This window comes from Acinonyx jubatus, chromosome E2 (assembly GCF_027475565.1).
Source record: "Acinonyx jubatus isolate Ajub_Pintada_27869175 chromosome E2, VMU_Ajub_asm_v1.0, whole genome shotgun sequence".
Classification (NCBI taxonomy): Eukaryota; Metazoa; Chordata; class Mammalia; order Carnivora; family Felidae; genus Acinonyx; species Acinonyx jubatus.
In genome coordinates this window covers 53527220-53546891 of record NC_069396.1, presented here as the reverse complement: position 1 = coordinate 53546891, position 19672 = coordinate 53527220, and the positions used below count along the sequence as shown (strand labels likewise).

At 63.3% G+C, this 19672-nt stretch overlaps 3 protein-coding genes and 1 long non-coding RNA gene across 12 annotated transcripts in view; 3 read left to right on the top strand and 1 right to left on the bottom strand.

The window, feature by feature from the left end:
• Window positions 1-5552, top strand: part of LRRC4B (leucine rich repeat containing 4B) — a 60909-nt gene extending 55357 nt beyond the window's left edge. For all 4 annotated transcript variants that reach the window (XM_027037071.2, XM_027037069.2, XM_053210931.1 and 1 more), the window contains one exon: window positions 3079-5552. In XM_027037071.2, the coding sequence (XP_026892872.1) occupies window positions 3079-4932 (1854 nt within the window). In that variant the 3' untranslated portion in view covers window positions 4933-5552. The remainder of the gene's footprint in view (window positions 1-3078) is intronic.
• Window positions 5553-6985: 1433 nt separating this feature from the next.
• On the top strand, window positions 6986-10138 carry ASPDH (aspartate dehydrogenase domain containing). 2 transcript variants are annotated; one of them, XM_053210975.1, is made up of 8 exons: window positions 6986-7029; window positions 7487-7892; window positions 8339-8451; window positions 8696-8780; window positions 8872-9021; window positions 9105-9325; window positions 9399-9553; window positions 9958-10138. In XM_053210975.1, exons 2-8 carry the CDS (start codon window positions 7503-7505, stop codon window positions 9999-10001), a joined length of 1158 nt encoding a protein of 385 aa, XP_053066950.1. In that variant the 5' UTR covers window positions 6986-7029; window positions 7487-7502; the 3' UTR covers window positions 10002-10138. The 2 variants fall into 2 exon arrangements, with proteins under 2 accessions (XP_053066950.1, XP_026892933.2); XM_027037132.2 differs by lacking the exon at window positions 6986-7029 and having other exon boundaries at window positions 7763-7892; window positions 8307-8451.
• A 149-nt stretch (window positions 10139-10287) lies between these two features.
• Window positions 10288-14217, top strand: JOSD2 (Josephin domain containing 2). Of its 5 annotated transcripts, none has more exons than XM_027037203.2 (6): window positions 10288-10617; window positions 11213-11372; window positions 12179-12235; window positions 12883-13008; window positions 13663-13857; window positions 13961-14217. In XM_027037203.2, the coding sequence occupies exons 2-6, from the start codon at window positions 11227-11229 to the stop codon at window positions 14058-14060; spliced, it is 624 nt and encodes a 207-aa protein (XP_026893004.1). In that variant the 5' UTR covers window positions 10288-10617; window positions 11213-11226; the 3' UTR covers window positions 14061-14217. The 5 variants fall into 5 exon arrangements, with proteins under 5 accessions (XP_026893004.1, XP_026893007.1, XP_026893005.1 ...); XM_027037206.2 differs by having other exon boundaries at window positions 11210-11372; XM_027037204.2 differs by having other exon boundaries at window positions 10288-10659.
• On the bottom strand, window positions 12132-17700 carry LOC128313288 (uncharacterized). The gene is made up of 2 exons (XR_008293786.1): window positions 17122-17700; window positions 12132-15282 (listed from the first exon to the last, which is right to left on the bottom strand). It is a non-coding gene; the product is annotated as an uncharacterized LOC128313288 (long non-coding RNA).
• Window positions 17701-19672: the final 1972 nt, after the last annotated feature.

The window sequence follows — 19672 nt, the reverse complement described above, 5'->3', positions numbered from 1 at the left end:
CCCAGAGACTGGGTCGTATTATGGGATGGCACCATCAGTGCGGAGCGGGAGAATCTTGCGCTGGGAATAATGGGGGTTCCTGGAGGGACCGGGGGTGTGGGTGTAAACAGACGTCTGGGGCCAGGTGTCCGGGCGGGAGAGGAGGAGGCTGAGCCCGGCTGGGCCATGGATGGAGAGGAGGGGGTGAGACAGGGAACCGAGAAGAGAGCAGAGAACAGTGTCAGGCTCTCGCCTCTGATTTTCAGCTGGATGTGCCGGAAGGGGGCTCTGTGCCCCAGGAGCTGCCCTCCACAGGCTCTGGGGCCAATGGTGCACCACCGGATGCCAACAACAATAATATCGATGGGTCAAGAGCCCCTGAGCACTCTCCAGCGCGGGCATCGCGGCCCCCAAAGGGACTCCCGTTCTCCCTTCGTGGCCGGCTCTGGGTGGGAGGCTCAGAATGGGCTAGGCTGATAGCTGGGGGGCGGGGCGGGGGGGAGGAAGGGGACGTGAACCGGGCTCCAAGTTCACGGCCACACCTGCATCTGCCCAATGGTACAAAGATGTTAAGAGATGGTGCCCCAGCCACTGGCTTCCTCCAGGCACTGTCAGAAATGGGCACTACCAGTCCCAGTTCATAAAGCTGCTGGAGGATAAAACTCAGTTGTACTCAGAAAGCATCGAGGAGTCAAGGAAGCACCCGGTACATCTGCACAGCCGAACACGCTGGCCACGCGGGGCCACTGAGCGCGTGGGCTACAAGCCACGCATGGAATTTCAGAGACTTTGTGCAAAGAGAGCATAACGTACCTCCTTCGTCAGTTCTGTTGATGACGTGTTGAAATCGTAACATTTTGGATATACTAGGTTGAATAAATATATTTTTAAAATGAATTTCACCTGTCTGGGGTTTGTTTGTTTCTTTCATGTGGCTTCTAGGAAATTTAAAAGTAACTATGTAGTCCGCACTGCATTTCTGCTGCATAGCACTGGCATAAGTAGTGACTGATGTTATTTTGAGATTATGGCAAGTAAAGTTCTACAAAGTCACAGGGCTCCTGGCTGGGTCGATAGGTGGTGGAGCGTGCAACTCTTGATCTCAGGGTTGTGAGTTCGAGCCCCACATTGGGCATAGAGATTAGGTTAAAAAAAAAAAGGATTTATCTCTCTGTTTAAGTTCATTTATTGAGAAAGGGAGAGAGCACAAGCATGGGAGGGGCAGAGAGAGAGGGAAAGGGAGAATCACAGGCAGGCCTTGCTCTGACTCGGGGCTGGATCTCCCAAACCATGTGATCATGACCTGAGCCAAAATCCAGGGTCAGCCGTGTAATGAACTGAGCCACCCAGACGCCCCCAAAATGAAATCTTTAACGTAGAATCCTACGAAGCTGTAACCGCATGGAATGCTGTTCAGAGTTCTCCATTTCCCCCTTAAGATTACAATGAAGCATCCCCCCAAGGCATTAACTAGGCTTCAGAAATGCCATCTGATGGCTGAGTGGTCTCAGTGTACCCAGCACCATGACTATGAGGGAGAATCTGGTAAGGTTCCGCCTCCCAGGCCCAGCCCAGCACTGCCCCCCACCCCCCGTGACCCCTCAGCCTCAGCCTGAGAGGGGACGGCCAAGTTCAGGGGTTAAGAGCTGGGACTCTGGGGGCAGGCAGCCTCAGTCCCATCCCAAGTCCGTCCTGTGTGACCTTGGGTCAGTCACTGCCCCTCTCTCTGCCTCCTGCTAAGATGGATTTAATTCATAAACCCCCAAGTGGAACCCTTGAGGCCAGATGTGTTTTGGCATCTGATGTTAGGACGGTGAGGCACTGGGGCGCCTGAGTTGGACGTCCCACTCTTGGGTCTCAGCTCAGGTTGTGATCTCACAGTTCGTGGGTTTGAGCCCCGCATCGGGCTCTGCACTGACAGTGTGGAGCCTGTTTAGGATTCTGTCTCTCCCTCTCTCTCTGCCCCTCCCGCCCCCCCCAAACATAAATAACCATTAAAAAAATCTTTAAAAAAAAAAAGAAAGGTGAGGTACTAATGCGCAGCACCTCCTGGCTCTTCTAAACCTCCTCAAGTGTGGGAATATTTCTAGAGTGAAGTGTTTGAATAGTCACATGAGTGGGATCAATAAAAGCTTTAAATAGCCTCCCCCAAGTTCTGATCAGGCCCTACCACCCAGTGGCATTTGGTGCCAAAGTTATGAACAATCTCCTGGTTTTCACAGCTTGATGGATTTCACAGTTGCAGATACTGAGTAAGTACCCACCTCGTAGGACAGTTTGTCGGATTAAATGAGTTGTTGCCCATAAAGCATTTAGAACGGTGTCCCGTGCCAAAGAAGGGCTCAGTGCATGTTAACTGTTGGTGTAAGTATTTTTAATCCTTTTTTTATTGAGGTGTAATTTACATACTGGAGTGTAATTTACATATAATGAAATGCCCCCGTTTTATCTGAACAGTGTGGGGAGGTCTGACCCTCTTATTCATCCACATAGCCACCACCCCGATTGGGAACATTTCCATCATCCCCAGAAAGTTCTCTCACGCCCCTTTCCCGCCTGGCCTGCCCCCCCCCCCCCACACACACTCAGAGAGGGCCTCTTAGCACACGAACGACGTGGAACGGATGGGACCCTACCACACGCGCCTTCTTGGGCCTGGCTTCTTTTGCTCAACGCGATGCCGGCCCACGAGATTCGTGGTGTGTGTGAATAATCGTGTTCCACCGTAGAGACGGACGGACACACAGCGTGTGCCTCTCCAGGGCTGACAGACATCGGGGTCGTTTCCGGTCAGGCGGTCACGAACGCAGATGCCGTGAGCGCCCATCACAGAACCTTGGATGGGCAGCTGCTCTCCTCGGGGGGGGGAAGACTCGGGAGTGGAAGGGCCGGGTGGTGTGTTGGGGGGGGGGGGTGTTGTTTAGCCTTAACCAGAACAATCCAGTCGTTTCCCGAGGGTGGTCTTCCCGTCTGACACTCCCACCAGCAAGGGGCGGGGCCCGCTCTGCGCCCTCGCCCGCCCTCATTCTCGCATTCTCGGTGATTTTCCGATGACCAGCATTGGCGTGGCTGATCCGTGTCTCCCCTCCCCCACCGCAGGTGATCCGGACCGACACGTTCAAGCACCTGCGGCACCTGGAGATCCTGCAGCTGAGCAAGAACCTGGTGCGCAAGATCGAGGTGGGCGCCTTCAACGGGCTGCCCAGCCTCAACACGCTGGAGCTGTTCGACAACCGGCTCACGACGGTGCCCACGCAGGCCTTCGAGTACCTGTCCAAGCTGCGGGAGCTCTGGCTGCGCAACAACCCCATCGAGAGCATCCCCTCGTACGCCTTCAACCGCGTGCCCTCCCTGCGGCGCCTCGACCTGGGCGAGCTCAAGCGGCTGGAGTACATCTCGGAGGCGGCCTTCGAGGGCCTGGTCAACCTGCGCTACCTCAACCTGGGCATGTGCAATCTCAAGGACATCCCCAACCTGACGGCCCTGGTGCGCCTGGAGGAGCTCGAGCTGTCCGGCAACCGGCTGGACCTGATCCGCCCGGGCTCCTTCCAGGGCCTCACCAGCCTGCGCAAGCTGTGGCTCATGCACGCCCAGGTGGCCACCATCGAGCGCAACGCCTTCGACGACCTCAAGTCGCTGGAGGAGCTCAACCTGTCCCACAATAACCTGATGTCGCTGCCCCACGACCTCTTCACGCCCCTGCACCGCCTGGAGCGCGTCCACCTCAACCATAACCCGTGGCACTGCAACTGCGACGTGCTGTGGCTGAGCTGGTGGCTCAAGGAGACGGTGCCCAGCAACACGACGTGCTGCGCCCGCTGCCACGCGCCCGCCGGCCTCAAGGGCCGCTACATCGGCGAGCTGGACCAGTCGCACTTCACCTGCTACGCGCCCGTCATCGTGGAGCCGCCCACGGACCTCAACGTCACCGAGGGCATGGCCGCCGAGCTCAAGTGTCGCACGGGCACCTCCATGACGTCCGTCAACTGGCTGACGCCCAACGGCACCCTCATGACGCACGGCTCGTACCGCGTGCGCATCTCCGTCCTGCACGACGGCACGCTCAACTTCACCAACGTCACCGTGCAGGACACGGGCCAGTACACGTGCATGGTGACGAACTCGGCCGGCAACACCACGGCCTCGGCCACGCTCAATGTCTCGGCCGTCGACCCCGTGGCGGCCGGCGGTGCCGGCGGCGGCGGCGGCGGGGGCGGCCCGGGAGGCGGCGGCGGCGGAGGCGGAGGGGGCGGGGGCGGCTACACCTACTTCACCACCGTGACCGTGGAGACCCTGGAGACGCAGCCCGGAGAGGAGACCCTGCAGCCGCGGGGGACGGAGAAGGAGCCGCCGGGGCCCACGACGGACGGCGTCTGGGGCGGGGGCCGGCCCGGGGACGCCGCCGGCCCGGCTTCGTCGTCCACCACGGCGCCCGCCCCGCGCTCCTCACGGCCCACGGAGAAGGCGTTCACCGTGCCCATCACGGACGTGACGGAGAACGCCCTCAAGGACCTGGACGACGTCATGAAGACCACCAAGATCATCATCGGCTGCTTCGTGGCCATCACGTTCATGGCCGCCGTGATGCTCGTGGCCTTCTACAAGCTGCGGAAGCAGCACCAGCTCCACAAGCACCACGGGCCCACGCGCACCGTGGAGATCATCAACGTGGAGGACGAGCTGCCCGCGGCCTCGGCCGTGTCCGTGGCCGCCGCCGCCGCCGTGGCCGGGGGCGGGGGCGTCGGCGGGGACAGCCACCTGGCCCTGCCCGCCCTGGAGCGCGACCACCTGAACCACCACCACTACGTGGCGGCCGCCTTCAAGGCGCACTACAGCGGCAACCCCAGCGGCGGGGGCTGCGGGGGCAAGGGCCCCCCGGGGCTCAACTCCATCCACGAACCTCTACTCTTCAAGAGCGGCTCCAAGGAGAATGTGCAAGAGACGCAGATCTGAAGCCGCCGGGCGGGGGCCCCGGGCCCCGGGCCGGACTGGGACGCTCCCCGCGGCCCCGCCGCCGCCGCCGCCGCCACCGCTCTCGGACCGCGCAGGGAAGGTCGAGGAAGGAGGGCTCGAAGCCCCGCCCGCGTGCGGACCCCAGGGCGGCCCCCCCGGCGAGGACAGGGTGGGGCGCCGGGAACCGAGCCGCCTGCGCGATTCTGGCCTCACCGCCACCCCCTCCCAGCCCCGGCGAAGGGAGGGGATGCAGGATTCGGGAGAAGTGGCTGGAACCCTCCGCTTTTCCGCCTCGCTCTCTCTAGCGACCCCTCCCCGCCCTCCGCCTTCCAGGGGAGAGAGGAGCTTCCCGGGAGGGGGGGCGTCCTTTCCCCTCATCCCCGACAACCCTCCTTTTACGGTTCATTTTTTGCAGTTTGACGCCTGTCCCCCTCCTCCCGCCCCTCCGCCCCCGAAACTGAAGAGACGGACGACGCGCGCGCGGTCAGAGCCTCCGGACACCCTGCCCTGCCCCCCACCTTCGCCCCCCCGCCCCCCGCCCTCACCTGCCCCACAGACTCTTTTGATACTGAAGGGAGGTTTGCGTCAATGACTACCTGCTCTGTAATTACTTTAAAAAAAAAACACGGAAAAAGTAAAAAAAAAAAAATTTTTTTTTTTTGGTCATGAAAGCATAGAGGACAGAAAACAGAGTGAATGCGGGGGGGAGGGGGCGGTGCAATGAGAGGACGGAAACGTCAGGTGTCAGGGGCCCCTCCCGGAGGGTCGGCAGGGTCAGCACCTCTGGGTGGTCTTAGGCCCCCTCCCCCCCCCTCCCGAGAGCCCCAGAGAGGGGCTCAGTCACCCGGCACACCTGGCCCTTGTGTTTAACCTCCCCACGGCTCACGTGAGCCTCCCCCCGCCCCCCCACCTCATGCTCCCTGGTTCCACAGGCTGGGAGGCTCCTCGTTCTGATCCAGGAGCCCAGGATCGAGGTCGTGGGCAGGGCCGTGCTTCCCCCCCCCCCCCGGGGCCTCTAGGGGAAGATCCTTCTTGCCTCTTCCAGCTCCGCGGCACCCCACGTCCCCCACGTCTCCACATGGCCTTCCTTCCGCGCACACTCCGTCTCTGTCCGGATTTCCCGTTTTATAGGGACACTGGTCCTACAGGATCAGAGCCCAGCACGACCTCGTTTTCGCGGCATCATCCGCAGAGACCCTGTTTCCAAATAAGGTCACGTGCACAGGTCCTGGGGGTCAGGACTTCAACAGATCCTTTTTAGAGGACGCGACTGGACCCGCCACAGAGCCAAACCCAGAGCGTCGGTCCCCTCTGCCGACCCACAAGGCACTGGGGGGAGAAAGCGAGTCAGGCTGAAGGCGGGGAAGGAGTGATGTGCTCCCGCTGTAGCTGGGCCTGCGGGCCGAAGCCGCACCTCTGTCCTGCTTACGCCGCCGAGGCAGGAGGGGGGGACGGGTCGGCCCGGGAGTGGGAGGGGGCCGCGCTGTAACTCAGAAGGGCGGGGGCTCACCCAGAGCCCTGGGAGGGACAGGAGCCAGCAGGTGGGTGCCAGCCGGGTCCACCGGGACAGTGGGCAGATGCCGTTTAGTGCTGTCTAGCCGGGCCCAGGCCACTGGAAGCAGAGGGTCCACGGCGTCCCCTCTCTCCCCCACCTGGGGCTCCAAAAGCAAATTCCTCCCTTAGGGACCTGACAGCCGCCTGCCTCTGGGGTCTCCGGCCCTGTCTGTCTGCGTCTGTCTGCCCCTGCCTGTCGACCCGGGACTCTGAGCCCGGCTCCCCCGTCGCTCCTTTCATGCTCTCTCTCCCGTCCTCGGTCGGTGCTATCCTGGTTGCCATGGCAACACTGCGGCGAGTACCAGGTGGCGGCTGGGGGCGGGGAGCCGCGCTGCCGCGGCCTCCGCCATCTCCAGTGCCAGGCACCTGCAGGGTGCGGTGGCCGGGCCTCACTTGGGGGGACCTGGGGGTCTCCCCAGGCCTCACGGGCTTCTCCTTGGTCACTGGGAGTCGGGGGAGGGGAGGACGGGGTGTGGGAGTGAGAATACAAGATGGGGGGGTGGGGGCTGATGGCATCGTGGCTGGAAGAAGGGTGCGTGAAAGGTGAGAAGTCAAGGTGAACTGAGGGCCGAGCAGACTGGGGCAGGGCTGGTGGTGGAAGCTGGGAGGAGCCGGGCTCCAGCTCCTGCTGCCTGTGGGGAGATGGGGCGCGGAGACCAGGCCCGGCCTCCCTGGGAACTTGGGGCGGGCAGGAGATGTGGGCCTGGCCCAGCCGGGGACGGAATGGCCACCAGCCCAGAGAAGATGGGGCGGGGCTGGAGGTCCAGGGAGAGGCCCTGAGACAGCGACAGGAGGGAAAGAGAGAGTCAGGGACAGAGAACCAAGGGAGGAAAACACGGAGGGAGGTAGACAAGAAACACGGGCGCGAGGCATGGGGCTGGGCGGGGGCACGGCAGGGCCAAGGACAGGGCCGGAAACTCGGGAGCAAGGGACAGAGAGCCCAGAGTCCCCAACACCGTCTCCTCTCCCTCACTCCCAACCCTCTCTGCCCCCACCCCAGGCAGGATGCGGTTTCCATGACAACCTGGCCGGGCAGAAAGGGGGGCTGGGGACTGCAGAGGAAATTTTCCACATCAGCAGAAAGGGAGGAGGTAGAATGCAGGAAGGAAGGGGCTGGGCAAGGTGAGGGCCCTCCGGGGCCCCGGAACCCCAAGTCCTCGCGCCCACTGCCCCGGGATTCTCACCCACCCCCACCTGGCGAACCTGCACCCTCTCCGCCACCGCCGGGTCACTGTGGGGAGAGGGGAAGGTTCTGGAGAGGATCAAGGGTCCAATGTTCAAAGATCAGCCACTGCCCAGGCCTGGAGGGGACGGGGGCGGTGAGCAGCTGCCAGAGCTCAGATTCAGGGTCATGGCTTCTGACAGGGTGCCGAGGAGAGTCGGGGTGGTGGGCTACGGCCGCCTTGGTGAGTCACTGACCCTCTGGGCCCCTTCCCGGGCCTCTTTCTGAAGCCCCCAAAGCCCCGTGCCCTCCACAAACACACCTTCGTCCGTGTCTTTGTGCCCCGGCTCTGCCTGTGTCTGTCTAAGTATCTTCCACTCCCCCGACCCCACAGGGCCCCCTCCCCTCTTTCGGTGTCCACTCCGCCTGTCCCGCCTTCCGGCTTCTCTGTCCTCCACCCAAGTTTTTGTGTGCCCCCCGCCTGGCCCCTGCGTCCATGTACCCCCTCCCTCATCTCTGGCATTCGCTCCCTGGGTCTCTCTCTCCCTCCCTCCTGTCCTTGTCCTTGTCCCCCTCCCTCTGGGTCTCTGTCCCCTCTCTCTGTCCCCCTCCCTCTGGGTCCCAGTCCCCTCTCTCTGGTCTCCCTCCCTCTCCCCAGGACAGTCCCTTGTTTCTCACCTGCTGACTCAGGGACCAGAACTGGGCCTCGAACTTGTTTTTGTCTGGAATCGCGACCCGGGACGAATGGCAGGGAGCGTGCCTCCTTCCCTGCAGCTCCAAAACCTCGCTGCCCTCGGGGAGAGGTCAGTGATCTCACCATGAGTGGGGCTCCCTGGAGCTCCTGTCCTGGCCTCCCTTAGGTGCTGTGATCGCAGGCCAGTCTCTCACTCTCTCTGGGCCAAACCAGAAGTGGGACAAGCCTGTCCATTCTGCTTCCCCTCTCAGGCCAGGGTGAAGAGGGACAGGCCTCCAGAGACTCTGAGGGAATCTGAGGAGGAGAGGTCCGACACCTCTCCAAGACCCTCCCCCATCTCTCCCTTCTCCCAGGCACCCCGACCTTGTAGTGGAAGTGGCCCATCCCCAAATAATCCAGGAATCTGGGGCACAAATCCTGCATCACGCCAATCTCCTGGTGAGCCCTGCCCAGTCTGCCTTGGCCCCACGTCACCCCGAAGTGGCATCCATCCCCTGACCTCAGACCCCCTCCCCTCCATCCGCCCCAGGTGGGCTCCCCCTCAGCCCTGGCTGATCAGGCCACAGAGCAGCGGCTCCTGGAGGCCTCGCACCGCTGGGACCATGCTGTGTTTGTGGCCCGGGGGGCCCTGTGGGGCACTGAGGACATCACCAGATTGGACGCAGCTGGGGGCCTCCAGGTGAGGGCCCGCTGGGCTCCCCGGCGATCCAGAGGGGGACCTCCAGAGACCCCCGATCCCCTCACCCTGGCTGTCACTTCCAGAGTCTTCGTGTCACCATGGCCACGCACCCCGATGGTTTCCGGCTTGAGGGACCGCTGGCTGCAGTGCGCAGCACTGAGCATCGCACGGTGCTCTATGAAGGTCCCGTCCGCGGGCTCTGCCCCTTCGCTCCCCGCAACTCCAATACCATGGCGGCCGCTGCCCTGGCTGCCCCCAGCCTGGGCTTTGACCGCGTGGTTGGAGTGCTTGTGGCTGACCTCGGGTGAGCTAAGGTGTGGGGGTTGGGGTTCGGGCTGGGGCCGGGCCAGCCACACTGACCGCCCTGCCTGCCCCAGCCTCGCAGACATGCACGTGGTGGACGTGGAGCTGACTGGCCCCCCGGGCCCCACAGGACGAAGCTTCGCCGTGCACACCCACAGGGAGAACCCCGCAGAGCCAGGCGCGGTCACGGGCTCTGCCACCGTTACCGCGTTCTGGCGCAGCCTCCTGGGTGCGGCCCCCTCCCCAAGCCCTGCCCCCCCCGCCCCCCCCCCCCCCCCCGTGCTCTGCGGAGCTTGGGTCTCCGCCTCTGCCTGGTTCTGCATATCTGATTCGGTCTCTGCTGACTGATCTTTATTTCTGTGTCTCCACCTTCTAGTCCACGACTTTGAATCCTTATGTATCTATCTCTGTCCAAGCCTCCTTTCTCTGAGTTTGTGTCCCCCTCTCGCTGGGACCCTACCACCTCTCTCGCAGCGTGTCTCTGTTCATCCCCCAGGTCTCTGTCCCCCTTTCGGTCTCAGTCCCTCTCTCTAGATCTTCCTCCACCCCCACCCTGGTCTGTCCCTGCCCCCAGGTGTCTGCCCCTCCTCATCTCTCTGCCCCAGCCTTTTAGACCCTATATCTCCCCCGCAGGCTGCTGCCAGCTCCCCTCCAGGCCGGGGATCCATCTCTGCTGAGACGCCGCCTCCTTCCCTAGTGGACATCTTCGTCTCATTTACGGCCCCCCACTACCAGCCCGCTGCTGCCCTGGCCTCGGTTACCCCGGCCCTTCCTCCTGGCTCAGTAAATATTGGAGACTCTTCTCCCTACAAGCCCTGATGTCTCCGGTCCCTTGCTGCCGTCCTGTGACGTCACGCGGCGATCTCACACTAGCATTGGCGCCATCACAGGGGAGGAGCACTCGCGGGAGCTACACTCCCGGAAGCTATCGCGAGAGCCTACCCACTACATTTCCCAGAATCCTCTGAGCACCAGGGGGCGCGGCCGTGCGCGAAGGGGCGGGCCTCTGCACCGCATATTTCCGGGATTCACCGCGGGAATGGCATTGCAGCTCCGCGTTCTCGGGGCGGCAGTGGACTTCCGGGCCAAGCTGCCCGGAAGTTGCGTGAGGGGCAAAGGGCCTTCGCGGGGGCCGCCGGAAGCTGTAGTCGGGGCACGCGGGGGCCGCCGGGAGCTGTGTGTGTCGCGGCCGCCCAGTCAGCGTCGTGCTGCCCGCGCCGCACTCGGAACCCACAGCCGCCGCCCAGGGGGATGCGGGAGCCCCTGGTTTCGGGGAGCAGAGAGGCAGGCGGGGTGAGGGGCGTTGCCAGGCAACGGGCGAGCGCCGTGGTTGGGGTACGGGTCGGGGAAAGGGCTCTGTTCCTTGGTGTCCGGGGAGGGGGCCCTGTTGCCGAGTGATGGGAGAAGAGAACCCCGTTGTTTGATAGGGGAGGGGAGTCTTCTGTTGCTAGGCGACTGGAAGAGACCCTGTTACCTAGAAACAGGGGAGGAGGATTTCTCCATTGCTAAGTAACCAGAGAAGAGACTTGTTACCTAGTGGGGCGGGGGTCCTCGGTTGCTACGTAACCAGAGAGGGCGCCTGTTACCTAGGGACAGGGGAGGGAGGTTGCTAGGTGACCACCGGAGGGACCCTTTCTCTTAGGGATGGGGGGGGGGCGGTCCTCTGTTGCTAGGGGAGTAGGACAGCCTTTTTCCTAGTAATGGGGGATGGAGGTACCCTGTTGTCAGGAGAGCACCTGGGGAGCAGGGTCAGGGGCCTCGTGTCCCCTCAGGCTGCCCTAAGACCCCAGCTCAGTGGCAGTGCCCCCCAGGGCCCGCTGGCAGGTTGGGCCTCCAGATCCCAAGCCCCTGAGTACCTTCTCCCACCCCCACCCCCACCCCCAAGCAGGAGCCGAGGACGGTATGTCCCAGGCCCCAGGAGCACAGCCAAGCCGGCCCTCCGTTTATCACGAGCGGCAACGCCTGGAGCTGTGTGCCGTCCACGCCCTCAACAACGTTCTGCAGCAGCAGCTCTTTAGCCAGGAGGCTGCCGACGAGATCTGCAAGAGGTGACCATCACCCGCCCTGACCCCTGGAGACACAGGGCTGACGGGCAGAGCGACCCACCCGGGTCTCGGGGCACAGCTGGGACAGAGCCCCGGGGCTTTCTGCTGCCCCAGCACCCACCTGGGGAACCCCGGGACTGAGAGATGGAGAGGTTGCCTCTCACACCCGTCCTTGGCCATGGCCCCGGCCCCAGCCCCAGCCCAGGCCTCCCCTTCCCTTACCTGGACCCTCATCCCCTCCAGCCTCTTAGCTGCTGGTTTTTCTCTGCCAGTCCGCGCCACCCACGGCCCCAGTGCTGACCCTGCCCTCCCTCACAGCCCTCATGTGGCTCCCCAGCAGCCCTGGGAGAAGTCCCAAGTCATGCAGCCTAATAGCCAAGGCCCTGCATGCTCTGGGCCCCACCTTCCTCTGCAGTGTCCCATCTCACTGTACCCCCCCAAACCAGATGCCTCCCGGGTCCCCGAAGGAGCCCTACTACGATGCCTCCGGGCTATGCCTTCTTTCTGGCACAGCTTCCTTCTCTCAGCAGCCCGGAACGTTCCTCCTCACCATGCAAGATGTCAAACATCGCTTCTTTAGTATTGCTCTGCCTTGTCTCCTCTCTGTCCCCGCAGCCCCCACCCTGGCTCAAACCCATCATCTCCCAGATCCTCCCTCCTGCCAGTAACGCACACGATGCTACACCCAGAGATGACCCTGTCTTCCCCACTCTTACAGCCCTCCCGTGGACCCCCAGTATCCGCAGGCAGAGTCCCAGCCCCTCAAACTGAATATCGCAGAATTTATTCATCTCTGTCATTCACGACAGGGGTCCATCAACTCTTTCACACCAAGGCCATGCTGGAGACCCAGAGATGAGTCCAGTGTGAGCCCTGCCCTGAGGGAGGCCAGGGAAACAGATGCACAGGAAAATAATACACAGACTTTTCCTCTCCGGCCCCTCCCCCTGCCCTGCCCACCAAGGGCCCAGAGAAAGAACAAAGGTGCCACTGTTTGGAGAAGGCAGGACCCAGAGAGCCAAGTGGTGGCGGGGTGGGCCCCCTGAGCTGGGGGACAGCAGGAGGAAAGACTGAGAGGGGAGCACAGGAGATGTGGTTGGGGACAGGTGGCCGGGAGGGGGTGGGGCGGGACTGAGGCTAGGAGGCCAGCTGAGGGACTAGGACTTTATCCTGGGGTGACAAGGCACCAGGGAGGGCAGGGAACAGGGGAGCGGTGGGGTCAGTGTCAGGTGTGGAAAGAGCCCCTGGGATCGGAGGGGAGGCTGGAGGCTGGATGAGGGTCCAGGTGGAGGAGGACGAGACCTGAGCGGGGGGGGGAAATGTGGTTACGGGACGGGGCAGAGAGAGTCGGGGACAGGAGGAGTCAGGCTTGGGGCTGATGAGCCACGCGGCTGCGGAAAGGGAAGAGTCCAAAGGCTGGGTGACTCAAGGGCCCCGGGACTCTCTCGCGTTGTGGGGAGGATGAGACCTTTGCGGGGGCCCCGTCTCAGGCTCTGACCCTCCCTCTGCCCAGGTTGGCCCCAGACTCCCGGCTGAATCCCCATCGCAGCCTCCTGGGCACCGGCAACTATGACGTCAACGTGATCATGGCCGCCCTGCAGGGGCTGGGCCTGGCCACCGTGTGGTGGGACCGAAGGAGGTGGGACCCCAAGCGCTTCATCATGTGTGCTGAGCCTGGCGCATGGGTGCGGTGGGACAGCAGGAGGGGAACCAGTGGGCAGGAGGGAAGAAAGAAGGGGCAGACGGGGGGAAGGTCGGCACGGGTGGGTGCTGGATGGAGGGCAGGCCGACGGGTTGGGAGATGGTCATCCGGTGACCGAGTGGGTGGTAAAAGGGCAGTTGGACGTGTTGAGTAGGTGGTTGGTGGGGGAGGGGGGTGTGGATGGGCAGAGGAGTGGCTGAGCGAATAAAGGATAGCAAACAGGTGGTTGAGTAGTTAATTGGATGGATGGACGGATGGACGGGTTCCGAGTGGATGCGGACTCGGGAGGATGGTGAGTAAGCCGAGTTGGTGGCTGGCCGGTCGGTTGCGTCATTAGGTGGATGATGTTCGGGTGGACAGTGCACGGGCAGCTGGGTGCGGGGGTGGTTGTCAGACGGCTGGGAGTTTGGGTGCCTGGGTGGTGGGCGAGTGGGAGGAGACGAAGGGGGCGCCGAGGAGAGTCCTTGGGCAGGCTCGGGGGGGCCACTGCTGCCGCGCCAGCCTGGGTCCCGTGAGCTCAGTCACGTTGGGCCGGCAGGTGCTCGCTGAGCACTGGACCCAGACGGTGGCGTCCCCACCCCTCCCGCACAGGCCCCTGTCCCAGCTGGCCCTGCCCCAAGTGCTGGGACTGATCCTGAACCTGCCCTCACCCATGTCTCTGGGGCTGCTGTCCCTGCCGCTCCGCCGGCGGCACTGGGTGGCCCTCCGCCAGGTGGACGGCGTCTACTACAACCTGGACTCCAAGCTGCGGGCGCCTGAGGCCCTGGGGGACGAGGACGGCGTCAGGTGAGGGGAAGGCGACCAGGGCTGGGGCTCGGCGACCGACTCCCCCACCCCAGGAGGCAGCGCGCGGGCCCCCGGGCCTCAGTCTCCTCGCTTCTCTGCCCAGGGCCTTCCTGGCGGGGGCACTGGCTCAGGGCCTGTGCGAGGTGCTGCTGGTGGTGACCAAGGAGGTGGAGGAAAAGGGCTGCTGGCTGCGGACAGACTGACCCCGCGGAGGAGAGGACCAGGCCACCGTCCGTGCGGTCCCCGTGCATCCACGTCTGGCTCCTGAACGCCAGGGAAGGACCCCGCGGAGGCCCAGCCCCTTTTCCGCACCCCCTGCTCCCCAATGCCGCCGCTGCCTCAATAAATCTGCTGATTTGCTCCCGGCCTGGCCCGCATCCGCCTGGGGGGCCCCTCGCCTCCGGTTACTCCCGTTTACCAGAGAGGCCGTTAGCCAGGCGGGCGCTGCCGAGAGCCCGGAGCCCAGGCGCCGACTCGCCACCACTTCCCGGCTTCGCCAGCTCGTAGGAGTTGCCCACCTCCCTGGGCCTCAGTTTCCTCGTCTGTAGCACAGCAGAAAACAGCACAAAGACCCATCCTTGTGAGCTGGTGGGAGAGACCGGGAACAACGTAGAATGTTCAGTGGGGCGCCTGGGTGGCTCAGTCAGTTGAGCCTCCGACTCTTGATTTTCGGCCCAGGCCCTGATCTCATGGTCATGGGATCGAGCCCTGCGTCAGCTGCCACACTCAGCGTGGAGCCTGCTTGGGATTCTCTCCCTTCCCTCTCCCTGCCCCTCCCCAGCTTGCTCACTCTCTCTCAAAACAAATAAACATTTCTAGAATGATCGATGGGATAAGTGCTGAGGAGAAAACAAGTTTCTTGATTCTCAATCCTCCCCCATCAATTGCTCCAAAAGATGACCCCCGGAATTGCCAATATGCTCCGGTAGGTGACAAAGGGCTGCAAAGGTCGCTAATCCACTGACCTGAACGCAGGGAAGTTACCCTGGTGCCCGAGGCAATTGTGAGGGTCCTTACAGGTGGAGGAGGAGGCAGGAAATTCAGAAAGAAGGCAGCAGGTCAGAGATGCCACGCGGCCGGCAGCCTCGAAGACCAGAAGGGGCCACGGCTGGGAAGCGGAGCCACCTCTAGGGGCCGGAACCGGCAAGGAAACGGATTCTTCCCGGGCCCCGGGGGGAACAGCCCTGCCCAGGACTCCAGCCCAGGGAGGCTCACCAGACTTCCGGCCACAAGCGTAAAGAGTAAATGTGTGTTGTTTAAGGCACTGGCTTTGTTCGAGCAGCCGCAGGAACCAGTACACTGGTTAGGATTCTTCTGGCACCGAGGGCCTCTCCGAGAAGGAGGGAGCTGCAGGGAGGTGCGGGCGAAAGTCATTCCAGGCTGAAGGAACAGCCAGTGCAAAGGCCCTGAGGAGGCTGGTGTGACCTTTGCTGGAGCGACGCTGGGCAGGGAGGTGACAGAGGGGGAAGACGGTCGGTCCCTCGTGGATTTGAGCAGGAGGACAGGCACCAGTTAGGTGTCTTCTCTCCACATTCTCAGCTGAGCAGGACCCCCCTCCTGTTCTGGGTCTTTCCCCGGGGCCTGCCGTCCCCCATCCCCCCATCCCTCGCTGCCCCTGCTGCTTCCTTGTCCTTGTCCTGTCAGCCATTCACACGGCTCCCTGGCCCTACTTCTGGGTCTGGCTTGTGCTGCTGAAGCCGGGCGCTTGCTCTCAGGCTGGGAGGAAGACATAAGAGGACAGGAAGCACCCCGCCCCCCGCCGACCCAGTTGGCGGGGGGGGGGGGGGGGGGGGGAGTGTTTTAAGGGGGACCTTCAGGGGCCAGGGGAAGATGAGGGAACCTGGGGTTGCTGGCTCCAAAAGGCCAAGAGGGCTCTCCAGAGGGCCAGTGGGAAGGAAGGGGGCCATTCCAGAACCTGAAAGAACTCTCAATGAAACCTGGAATCCGAGGAGGGCAGTTGTTACTGACAGGTGATGAGGGTGGGTCCCCGCCAAGCCACAAGGGGTCGCTGAGGGCTGCACTCGGTCCAGGACAGTTGGGGGGGGGGGGGGAGCTGGGGGGGCACAGGTCAGTCCTGGGCTCAGAAAGCCCCCTTGGGGATGGTGTGGGGACAGCCTGGCGGCCAGGAGGCCTGGGAGAAGGCTGAGGGTCCAGATGGGAGAGGACAGAAGCCTGAGTCCAGACCCTGGGGAAGGGAAGAGGGACACAGTCCGGCGACTCTGGAGGCAAAAGGGAGGAATGAGGGCCAGACCCCTGGGACCCTGGGACAGTGGAGGGCCACCCCCAACAGACGAGGAGAGGTTTGAGGTCTGGGGGACAGGCTGAGCTCAGTGGGATATAAGGGATGTGACAGACCAGGTGACATCGGGGGAGGGAGACCCGGGTCAGGGGCTCAGAAGATGGCTTCGGGGGTCTGTCCCGGGAGGCGTGAGTGTGTGTGAGCCCAGGGAGGGAAGCAGGTAGAGCGGGGCCTGGGCAAAGGTGGGGTCCTCTTTTAGGGGAGGCCATGGGCAGGGAGACGCAGGGTGTGTGTCCCTGACCAGGCCTCAGGCTGGGTCCACCCGGACGGACAGCAAGTTCTTCCAAGGACACAAGCTAAGCCCTGACACCCGAAAGAAGGTGGGGTGCAGACACAGCGGGACGCCCTCATACAGCCAGCCTGACATGTGGGACTTGGGCTTGGCGCCTCTGGTTCCCAAGACTCCCGGAGGTCAAAGGGCAACTTGTAAAGCGAAAAGTCAAGCAGCACATGAGAGAGAAACGGCTGGGGTCCTGGGTCACCCCACCTTCGGGGGCGGCGCCCACACCACCCTGCCCCCTCTGTGCCTCTTCAGCTTGCTCGCTGTCCCACACCCGGGTCTCCACTCCTCCCTCCCTCCCTCGGTGTCCCTCTCTTGGTCTCTCTTTTCGGATGTTTCTGTGTCTCTATCAGCCTTCATCTCCCTGCGCCATCTCGGGCCCCCTCCTGCCCTCTGTGCCTGTCGCCTGTCCCGTGCCGGTCCCAGACAGCCTGGCGGGACTCCCTGAGTGTTTCTATTCTTGGGCCTGAGTGACCTCCCCAGGTGCCTTCTCCGCTGTGGCCTAATATGGTCCGAGTGAGGAGCCGCAGCACCGGCTGGGACCTGGGGAGGGGCGGGGGTCGGGCCCTCCCTCCCCTCCCCCCCTCCCCTCCCCTCCTGCTCTCAGCCCCCCTCCCGGGCCTGCGCACCGATTCAGTGCTTCCTGTCTGCCCCTCACCACGCAGCATGCGCCCTGCACCCTCACTAGCCCTCACCTTCGAGGCCGCCACTTCTCCCGGGAACAAGGCCTGGCTCAGGCTGTCCCTTGCCCCGGGGCGCCCGGCCAGGCGGGTCCCAGAGCTCCCGGTGGTGAGGGGCTCCCCGGAGTCCTAGGCCGCCCGTTGGGGGCGCACCACGCAGACCCGCGGGGGCCTCTCCGCCCCGCCTCGTTCCGGGAAGGGGGGCCGCAGTCACGCGGCAGGTGCAGGGTGGGGTGACAGCTGTCCCGCGCGCCCCCCGGTGCTGACAGCTGAGGCCCGATTTAGCTCTGGGAGCCCGGGGCTGACCAGATAAGGCGGTGGCGGGGAGTGGTCCCGCCCCCAGGGCGCCCCTTAAATTGCCCAGATGGGCCTGGGGGACGGCCGCCGCTGACGCCAGGTGAGGGACCACGCGCCTTCCTCGACTTCCCCGCGGTCTGCCCAGCGGCTGGGCCCTCTCTCTCTCTCTCTCTCTCTGTCCCCGTCTCCCTCCCTCTCTCCCCGCTCCCCTCCGTCTGTCGTCCGTCTCTCTCCTCCTCTTCCCCCTGCCCCGCTCCTTCCTTCCTTCTCCCTCCGTCTTCGGTTCCCTCCCAGCTCTGTCCTTCTCACTCTCCGTGGCTCCCCCTCCCCTTTCTAGACCTTGGCCCCTCGTCCCTGTCGCTCTTCTCCCTCATCTTCGCTGCTGTGTCTCTCTCTTCCTCGTCTTTTCCTCTCCCTCCCCGCCTCTCTCCATCTGACTCTCCCTCCCACCGACGTCTCCCCTTGGCCCGTCTCTCCGTCCCTCCCCCACGTCTCTGGGCCTCCGTCTCTCGTTCTCTGTCTCTCTCCACCTCTCCCCTCCGTCTCCTGCCCCCTCCCCCCTCCAGCTCCCGTCGGAGGCCGCCAGGCCCTCTGCTGCGGTTTCTGCTCAATAAAGCCGTTCTGTCCTCACCCTCTCGCTCCCCTGGCCTCCTCCTTTCCTTCCTCACTCCTCCGACCCGATCCCGGCGGGCCTCCCTCCCAGAGACAGCAAGAAACTGAGGCTGAGAGACCGACCGAGAGGCTGGGGAGAGAGAGAGAAAGACGATGCAGAGGGACACCCGGGGTCAGTGAAACAGAGACCAAAACGGGGGGCCAGGGACTCAGAGGTGGGACAGACTGTGGGACGGCAGAGACGCCCAGAGACACACACAGTGAGGTGGGGAGACGCGGAGACACAGAGGGACTCAGAGACCCGGAAACGGAGACCGGGCAGCGCCCCGCCCCCCTGACACAGCTGAGCAGCCCACCCCCAGGCCCTGTCAGGCCCGGGACAATGCGCCCTTGTCCCCGACCCCGCTCCAGTCCGGCAGCTGCAGGGCGGGCTGGGTCCCAGGGGAGGGGCCTCCACCCTCAGACTCCCCCTTCTCCCCCATCCTCCTCCCTCTGGCCTCCCAGCCTGCTTTCTGCTTTGCCAGGGAAGGGGACAGGCGTTTCCAGGGCACGAGCGGTAAGGACGTGAGACGCCTCCTGGCCTCCCCGGCACCCTCCTGTCCCCTTCCCCTGGACCCCTCCGCCTGTTCTCCCGGAGCGTCCAGCGTCCGGCTCCCATTCCTGGAGGAAACGGGCATTTTTAAATCCCTAGTGTTTGTCAGGCAAGTTCCACACACACCGCCTCTCACCTGATACTCTTGGCTCTGCTGTCCCTTCCGCCCGCCCGCCCCATTCCCTGCACTTCCTCCCGATCCGTCTGAAAATGCGCATTTGTGGGGCACCTACTGTGTGCTGGGAAATCTACAAACTGTCTCCTCTCTCAACTACACTTTGCTCCTCCCCTGATTCCGTTCTTCCCTCTCTCCTTTCTGACCTTCGGCTCCCTCCCTCCCGGGGGAGGGAATGGACACATATTGAGCACTGACTGTGTGCTGGGTAGTTTACACACCTTCCCTCCCTTCCCCCACACCTTCTTCACCCCCTTCCCCCCTGTCTCTCCTCTGTCCCCTCCGCATCCTTCTGGGCTCTCTGCTCTCTTCCAAGGCAAAGAACACACATTTACCGAGCACCTATGGCATGCCAAACAACCGCCTGTGCTTCCTCCGCTGTCCTCTCACCCTGCTATTTCACTGACCTGTGCTTTCTGCTGCTTTCTGCTCTCTGCCAGAGAAGGAACGGGCACTTACTGAGCGCCTATTGTATGCCAGACAATCTCCGTACACTCTCCTCCCCCCTCCATTCTCCCTGTTCCTTCATTTCTGACTTCTCCTTCTTTCTGCTCCATCAGCTCTTCCTTGGGGAAGACGACAAGCAACTAGGGAGCACCAACTGTATGCCAGGCAATTAACATTCCATCTCATCTCCTCTTGCCTCTTTTTCCCTGTCCCTCTCGCTCGGCCAGGCTTCTCCCTTCCCTGGGCCCTCTTTTGGGAAAGAGAAGGAGCATTTACTGAGCACCTCCTGTGTGCCCCATGATTTGCCTGCACTACCTCCGCCTGTGCCTCCTCTCCTCTGCCAGTTCTTGGGGTCCCTTCCTTCCTTCCGGTCCGCCACCCTCACGGCCTCCTCTGCCCTCGACCTCAGCCAACCTTCCTTTCCCTTCGCCCG